General features: G+C 41.2%; 1 protein-coding gene across 1 annotated transcript; it reads left to right on the top strand.

Annotated features, from left to right (window-relative positions):
• Nucleotides 1–6,600: 6,600 nt before the first annotated feature.
• On the top strand, nt 6,601–8,109 carry J4E78_008270 (uncharacterized protein; the record flags this gene model as incomplete). Its single annotated transcript, XM_049368872.1, has 1 exon — nt 6,601–8,109. One exon carries the CDS (start codon nt 6,601–6,603, stop codon nt 8,107–8,109), a length of 1,509 nt encoding a protein of 502 aa, XP_049219316.1.
• Between the last annotated feature and the right edge of the window lie 1,203 nt (nt 8,110–9,312).

The raw sequence follows: 9,312 nt of genomic DNA, 5'->3' as shown, positions 1-9,312 counted from the left end.
TAATACATTTTATCTTAGTATCTATACTACTACGTTTCTAGGTATATATATTATTAATAGTATTATTTTTTCTATAGTATTTCTTAAAAAAGGTATAAATCTTATCTACATAGTACTTAGCTTAATTATTATCTTTAGAAGCGTTAGATATTATAAAAGTAACTATCTACTTATTATACTTTAGAAGTCTATAGTAGAAGAGAAAGCTAAGTTTTTTTTATAGAACTTACTTATTAGTAATATAAGCTTCTACTATTATGTAGAAGTAAGTATAATACTTAGTAAGACTAAGTAGATTATTTATATACTTATAGATAAAAGCTTATAAGTATAAGCGCTTACTTATTTTAATAGTAGTATTCTTATTTACTTAGTATTTCTTTATATTTACTTTAAGCTTAGCCTAGTTCTTCTTCTTATAACTAGTAAAAAGCTTAATAATATAAGTAATAGAGTAATTCTTATTACTAATATAATCTAGAAGAATAGAAACTCTTATCTTATTAGAGAGGCCTTTATTATTAGCTTATTAGTTATAGTCTTTAAGAAACTTAGTAATATTATTACTAGTAAAGACTAAAGTAGTATATCTAGAGTAAACTATAAAGACTATACTATTAGTTACTATTATAAATAATAATATACTCTCTACTTTAGAGATAGTTTTAGAAGTTAGTATCTTTAGTGTTAAAGTAGTTAAAGAAGTAGTAGATAAATACTTAGAAAAGAGAATTACTAGATTTTTTAATATTTTATACTTTTTTTATTTCTTTAGTAGCTATTATAGTTTTAAATAACTTATAAAAAAGCTAATTCTTTTTTACTTAATAGCTTAAATACTAAATAGATATTATACTATAGAGATTATATAATTAAAAAATAAGTTCTAAATACTTAATAGTATTTAATACTCTCTATCTAATAGTAGAGAATACTTTCTAAATATCTTTATAGTTAGTATAGCTTAGCGTTTTACTTACTATAATACTTTATTAAGTTATTAGTTCTATTAAACTATAGTTCTACACTAGTGTATATTCTAAATATACTATTATAGTATTATATTAACCTAGTTAGCTTAGCATTTTATTATACTTCTAATGTTACTATTCTAGGTATTAGTTAAATTACTATTTTCTAGTATTTCTAAGTAGTTACTTTATTTACATAATTATCTTATCTAATATTACTTAGTAGTAAGAACGTAGTTAGCCTAAATATAACTACTATTATAGTTCTAGCTAATCTAAAAAAAAAAGCTAAGTCTATACTTATTATATTTATAGTAGCTATTATTACTATATGCGTTATATTAATATATACTAACTACTTCTTATACTACGTAGTAGAATACATCTTTATAGGCTTTACTATTTATATAGATATTAGAAAGTATAAAGATATATTACTATAAGAATATAAAGTAATTAGTATAGGTAAGAAAGTATATAGATATTAGTTTAGTAGAAAAGAGTTCTATTATAAAGAAATTCTATTATCTAAAGTATTATATAAAAGTTTAATACTAAAAAGTATAAGTAAAAGATAAAATTATAGATAATAAAATAATTCTAAAGAGCTCTTATTAAAAGACGTTCTCTCTTTAGATAATTCTTAGATTATTAAAGATCTAATTTATATAAAAACACCTTATATACTAGTATATTAGCTACTATCTTACGTAGCTTTATATAAAAGTAAACTAAGTAAAGTTATATAAGATTATATCTATAAGTTAACTATAAAACTATATAATTATAATAAAGCTATTAGTAGCTATATATATAGTATAGTATAAAGAGAATAAAGTAGCTATACGTTCTACTACTTTCTAGTTCTATAGACTACTTATAAGCTAAAATAGATAAAAAGAATATAAACTTCTCTTTTCTAAGTTTACTAGACTAGACTTAATAGTTCTTAGAGTACTATAAATATAACTATTAATAGCTTAAGAAACTCTTCTACACTAGCTACTTACGCTAACTAAATATTATTAGCGTACTAGCTTCTAATAATAATAAATAATAAGAGAATATAATACTTTCTATTTTTTATACTTAAGCCTAAAAAGTCTTTTTATATACTTTAGTTATATATATTAAAGAAGAAAATATTTAGTAATAGTAGTTTACTAAGCTATTTATTTAAAGTAGTTATTTTTATATATACTTATAGTAGCTAAAAATAACTCTATAATAAATATATAATAAGTTATTATAATAGCTTATAAAATAGAAATAGCTTATATAAAACTAGAGTTAAAGCTTAAATAATATATTTATAAAAGCGCGTCTACTACTACTATTTCTATCTTTTTATTATAATTATAAATATTTTATACTTTAAAAATCTTTTTAACTACTATTTTTTTATTTTTACTAATAACTAAGTAGCTTATATTACTTTTTTAGTCTTTACTTTAGATCTTAAACTTAATATAATCTACTATAAAGCTTTATTTACTAAAAAGCTATTAAAAGTATATATATATATATAAAAAAAGTAGTAAATACTTTATAAGCTTAGAGTAATAGTAGCTATATTTATATTTAAGTAGCTTAATAATAGTATATAATTTACTTAAGTAATAGCGTAAAGTTACTAATATTTTTTTTAGTCTTTAGCTTTTTTAACTTTTAAACTAATAAGCTTATAAAGCTTAAAATACTACTTTAAAAGCTATTTTTAGTATAGCTATAGCTTATACTTAGTAAAAAAATCTTTTTTAAATAAGTAAAAAGACTTAAGTAGTAAATAGCGTTAGTAAATATATTAATTAATTACTATAATAAGTAATTTTAGTAAAAGTAAAAAAGAAGTATTATAAGTTAGTTTTAAGCTTTTATAGCATTTTTAATTTATATAAGTAAGTAGAATTATAAAAAGAAAAATCTACTTCTAGACTAGCGCCTTAGTAAATAAAACTAGGATTACATTAATATATTAAGAGAACGCGACGCTCTCTCAACTACCACGGCACACATGTCGCAGCACCTGCACTAGGGTCGGAGGATCATATCCTCCCTTTCGAAGCATCACGCAAACAACTACCTGATTGCCGTCCTGACACACGGCGCCGTCATGCTAGGGTGACCGACCCAGTCAATAGCCACGATGCCAAGGTCGCGAGAGGCGTATCACTCGCGAGGAACACGCTGCCAACCACCAACGTAGCAGCCGAAGACACGTTCAGATACGCACAAATCCGAGGATACACTCCGACAGTTACGGCCATCGATGACGTCGAAGGCACACGGCACAACGATCCGCAAGCCGCGCGACTCCACGCGTTCTCCCACGTATACCCAGTAGACGAAGAGACCGATGCCACCCTCGGCGCGTCAGAAGATTCACCCTTGAGCACGAAAGACGACTTGCCTCCCGGCAATGACTGCCCAACGCGACGTGACTTCGGTAGTCCTCGTTTCACATGGTTCAGCGGTGCCATCATCTTCACATGCAGCGTGTCAACAGTGCTGTCAGGTATATTTGTTGCATTGGCGCTAAAGGGCCAACGCTATGGAGGTTACATTGGGAACAGTCCGGAAGCGAAGCTGAACATCTCCGCGGCTATACTCTGGACCTCGATCATCGCGAAAACAATCGAGCTATCGTTCGCCACCTGTGTCGTTACTTTATTAGGCCAGGTTGTGAGCCGAAAAGCCATCATAGCGAGTAGGAGCCAAGGTGCATCGCTTTCAGAACTAACCCTGTGGCGCTGGGTAGTACAACCCGGGTCCATGATCACATCATTCGAGATCGGTCGGTACGCTGGGCTCTCTGCTCTCGGAGTTCTTACATTGCTTAGTACTATTCTGTCTACGGTCTATATGACAGCTGCAATTACTCTTGTTCAACCTGTCGCCAAGCAAAGCGATTGGCATGACAAGGTCATGATGGGTTCGGTCAGGGGCGAATTTGTTCACGCCACTCACATTGGACGCATCTGTCAGACTCCATTATACCCTTTGTACGGATCGTGTGTGGATGTCGAAAATACCGGAAGGAGTATTTCCAACCTGGCAGAATTCCTTGGCCGCTGGCGCAGCATCGTAACACCTGATCATAACATGTCAACACGTCAAGAGCATCGACCCACCTGGATCGGGTTACCCTATAACGGGACATATGTTGCTCCCCAATGGGTCGACGTCATCGAGACTGCTGAAGTTTCAGGGACATACAACCGAGTCATCAATAACGTTTCGCTTGCTTTTCCTCATATTGGCGTTTTCAGCTCCGCATACGATCAGAGGAACGTTATGCCACTATCCGACACTTCGGACTCTATCCAGCCATACTCACTATGGGCATCGGTGCCCTCACCTGTGATGAAAGTTCTATGTGTTCATATGAACCGAACGGAACTCGAGCCTATCATTTACGATGCTTGGCCAAACAGTAGGATAGTCAACTCTACTACGTGGCTCGATCTTCCAGGAGAACGCGACAATGCAACAACCGTGAATAAGACAGTGGTCGATGACCAATACCGTTCAGCACAGTTCTTAACCTCACGGGTTGGGCTTGGGGGAGAGCCGCCATATACATCCTGGGGCAGGGTGGCCCAGCACAATCTGGAGAAGGAAATCTGACCGGTGCATACCCGCTTTGCAAGCTCGAGGTTGACATAACACCCCGTTGTAGCACACTCCACAGTGTGTTGGTCTCTGGGACCTTGGCCAAAGCTTTGTGTGACGATCGAGCAAGCAACATGGCGTACTCTGAAACTAATGCAAATGCTACGACGATCCGGGGTGTCAAGAGCTGGGGAGATGTTGGTGTCAGGTGGGCCAACAGTCTTTCTCTTGGAACGGGCATCACCTACCTCCAGCAAGTCTTGATGACGCTAGCCCTAGAACCCAAAAATCCCAATCCTGGGAGCTTCCAGGTCTCGCTCAACCCACGTCTTCCAAGCTTAGCTGAAACGTTGGCTGTCATGGCTGCTGACACTATACTTGGCTCTTTGCACAATTCCCCGTTTGTGGACCAGTGGGTAAGTCTTTGACAGGGATGGATCTTCATCGTGCTTTAGACTTGCACCACTCGGCACTAACGACTCCAAGAATCATACTAGTTCAGTACTTGACGAGCCAGCAACGCAATGGTACAAGGCAAAGATCAAGTCTCAAGAATATGCCTCCGGTGGAGCCGACAACGCATCAAAAGGCTGGCTGGTGGTTCTCATCTCCACTTTCCTCATCAACGCTTCCGTATTATGCTATTTCATTATGCACCCGGGCCTTGTAACCGATTTCACCCAACCAGCGCAGCTGTTCGCACTCGCTGTGAACTCGCCACCTACTCAAGTGCTTGCAAGAAGCTGCGGAGATGGACCTGAAGGCAAAGACTATGAACTCCGTTGGTTCATCGGTCATGAAGAGGGCTACGGCTATATTGTACCGGAATCGGGAAGAGGGTCAACGCCCCCAGTCAATGAGCCCGGTGATGATCGCGTCGCCGCTCCTCCTACTGCGACCTGGACAGCCCGAATAAGCAGCGCGGTGTGGAGTCGTTTGAAGTTGAATACGGCATCTCTTAGAGAGAAGCCGACAAGACTTGATTCTTCATCCGATGCAGAACCACTGCGACCTCTACCCACTACTCGGAGCGGAACATCTTTGCGATCGCAGTATGAACTCGAGGATGCTTCACCGCGTCTTTAGCAGCAATGAAATAGTCAGTTATGCTGCCTCGTTGGATGCAGACATTCTTTCGACATTGGTCGGCTGTTCGACTTTACGCCCTGCGCCTTACGTGTCTTCACGTCAATGAGGGATCAGACGAGGGTGTCATGACTGTCGCAGGGCGTCGATGACAGCAGTTTTCCCACCAATGCTCATGGTCTTACTCGACGCCGCATAGGTCGCTTAGCCGAAGGCCGTTCTAGAATCAGCCCTTGTCGCTTTCCCGAGGCACAATAAGGGCGCGCTGAATCCTCAGACCATGGAACCGAAGCTTGTTCATGTCGGCACGAGAGCCTGACCGCCCCTGGCACGACTGTGTTCTTCTTCTGTTTTGCTCCGCATGCTGCCTCCACCAGATACCCCACAGGGTCAGGATAGCGCCCGTCATTGGAGTCTGGGGATATCACGCGGGTAGGCATTCCTGCGCATTGACACCTAGTACCGCGCTGCTGCTCTTTCAGTCTGCAAAGCGAAATTACCCGGAAATCACTTTCCTAACACGTTGCCTATTCGGACCACGAATCACTTGCGGGTACCCTTAGATCGAAGCGAACTGTCCCGTCACCGTCTGATACCGCCAGGCCATGATCCTAGTCCTTCGCCTACAATCCGGTTGAGCGCATCACGACATGCAGAGCTCTGGTACCTTTCTGAATATCCTCGCCATGTCCACCAGTCACACGCCATACGAGATGAAAGCCACCAAAGCCACGGTCGATATGACTCACGGCATACTGAAATGGGCACATCAGCAATCGTTTCGACTGGTAGACGCTGACAGCTCCGCCAACCCCCATGAACGCTGCTCTCATGATCTAAGCCCATAAATGACGCCAGGCCAGAGTGTAGCCAAGTTCATCTCTCATCAAATCGCACTCGTTTTCGTTCTCATCATTCTTCGTCGTCCACGATGCAGCAAGACGCCACAATTAGTCAAGACCCCGAAAGTCTCAGCTCTCACCCCACCAAATGCGTACCAGCCGAGAAGGCAGTGCTCATCGATCAAGCCGTGCAAGATGACTGCTCCCAGATTAAACTCAACCCCGAAGAACAGCCGTTCAACTGGCCCGCGCGAAAGAAGTGGATGGCGACGATAGTCATTGTCTTCATGACAGCGAACATCACATTCTGCTCAAGTATTCACGCAGCGGCAATCCCTGGCGTCACTAAAACATTCGCATGTTCCCCGACCGTCGCAACGTTAGGAGTGACGACCTTCCTCGTCGGCTTTGCCTCGGGCCCAATGTTGTTCGCACCGCTCTCGGAAGCATTGGGAAGAGAGATTGTCTTCCGCATTACCATGTTTCTCTTCTTCTGCTTCAACATCGGCTGTGCGCTATCGACTAACCTTGCCGCTCTTCTGACATTTCGGTTCTTCAGTGGGTTCTTTGGGTCACCTGTTGTGACCAACAGCGGCGGGTGTTTGGCAGACATCTGGCCCCAAAGCCATCGTTCGGTGCCATTCGCACTGTTCACGACGGGTAGTTCCCTTGGTCCGGTTTTAGGGCCGGTGGTCGGAGGTTTTATCTCGCAGCACTTGAACTGGAGATGGCTCTATTGGGTCGTGACCATCATTGCCGCGATCGTGTATACCGCCATGCTCTTTTTCCTTCCCGAGACATACACGACAACGTTGCTAGAACGTAAAATGGCAAAAGCAGGCATCAAGCCCCCGCGCCAATCCTTCAAAGAGCAATACTCCACCAACCTAACTCGACCATGGCTCATGCTCTTCACAGAGCCCATCCTGTTCGTCCTGGGACTCTACTCCGCATTCGTCTGGGGTATACTGTATCTCGACTTCACCGCCTACCCAGTAGTTTTCCGGCAGACACGCCATTGGAGTGAAGGCGTCGCAGGTCTATCCTTCCTGGGCATCGGACTCGGCATGGCGATTGCAACGGCGAGCTCACCTTGGATCAACGATGTACACGGCATATGGGTCAAGAAGCTTGGAGGCCCAAAGCCAGAAGCACGACTCCCTCATCTCACCATCACAGCGTGGTTCATACCCGTGGCACTCTTCTGGTTCGGATGGACGGCGAATCCGCCGACGCACTGGATCGTATGCATTTTCTCTGGTATACCCTTTGGCATCGGCTTTGTCACGCTGTTCCTTGGCACCAACGCATATCTCACCGACTGCTACGGGCGTTTCTCCGCAAGTGCACTCGCTGCTAATGCGGTGATGCGGTCTTTGTTCACGGCTGGTTTCCCGCTGTTTGCGCGGCAGATGTACGTTAAGATGGGGACGCCGTGGGCTAGCAGTACGCTGGGCTTTATTGGCTTGCTCATGGCGCCTGTGCCGTGGCTATTCTTCCGGTTTGGTCCGAGGATTAGAGCGAAGTCGAAATATCATCTTTGGACGGTAGAGTTGGAGGAGGCTGAGAAGGAAAGGACAGCTGACGTTGATGTGTAGCTTATCGATCTACTAGACGTTTCTACTATACATACATCAACATTAGCGACTGTTATGGCGTTACAATACAATCACAAGTAACCAGCAGTCATTATACAAGCGACCCGCACGAGGCTAACAAATCACGTCCACATGTTTAGATTGTCACGCTGCTATGCACTTCAAATCCTGTGCGATACGCATATGTTATCATTTTCCTTATGAGCTTTCCATGACTAACAGCATAAAGGGTTAGATGTAACGACAGTGTATCCGCCCCACACAACAACCTAGATCTCTTTCAAGCCCACGTATCCAATGAAGTACAGCAGACGCTCCGAGCCATCAACTAATCTCAGGCCCTCCGGATCCAGCTGTTGATCTCTCGGTACAGCTCTGTTCCAATCTACAGGATAATAAGCCTCTTTCATAGGGTTCATGCCTTTTGAACTGCTTACCAGAACTCGGATGTCGTGCCTCTAAGGAGGGCAACCGCGGTCGCCGCATTTTGGTCGAACTGCGCGGGGTTCAGCGATTCCAAATCGAACGGGAGCTCTCTTCGCGATAGCTGAATCGATCATGTTGTTATCGTCGTTAATGAATTGAGGCTCAGCTTCTCGGGCGGCTGGAGGACTCCACCGAACTTGGGGATCAGCGGCGCGCGCAAGACGGCCTCCACCATCGGGGAAGCCAAGACCTTGAGGCTCTGCGACTGGAGCGGCGGCTGCCACGGTGATCAGGACAGAGAAGAAGAGGGACGCAAGTTGCATTTTGGATGGTATAAAGCTTGAGTAAAGGTGTTCTGTACTATTGTTTTCTTTCTGTGTAGTGTAGAATATAACTGCATTGCACTGCTCTTTATGCTTTTCTAAATTAATTTGCAATAGTAACATCTAATATAGAGTCTTACGTAAGATAGTTACGTTATTAGATTTCTCTACGTTAAATACGTTAACTAATTAGATGCTGTATATGTCTCGATATGTTAGTAGCTATATAGTGTTAAGACGTGTAACAGGCGTATAAGAACGTAAGCACGTCCTAGATTTTAAAGATTTTTAACCTTTTTTAGACTATTATTTAACACTACAAGGTTCTACTTTACTATTTAAGCGGGGAAGAATAATCTAGCTACGCTTTATTTGCCTAAAAGATATTAGTTTAGACACACTTTTAGTAGAATGTATCTAAGATATCTAGAAGGTTAACTATTAGAGGTTCTTA

The sequence above is a fragment of the Alternaria triticimaculans genome (assembly GCF_023758025.1).
Source record: "Alternaria triticimaculans strain BMP 0046 chromosome Unknown scaffold_14, whole genome shotgun sequence".
Taxonomy (NCBI): domain Eukaryota; kingdom Fungi; phylum Ascomycota; class Dothideomycetes; order Pleosporales; family Pleosporaceae; genus Alternaria; species Alternaria triticimaculans.
Note: the sequence above shows the minus strand (reverse complement) of the source record. Positions and strands in the feature narration are given on the sequence as shown.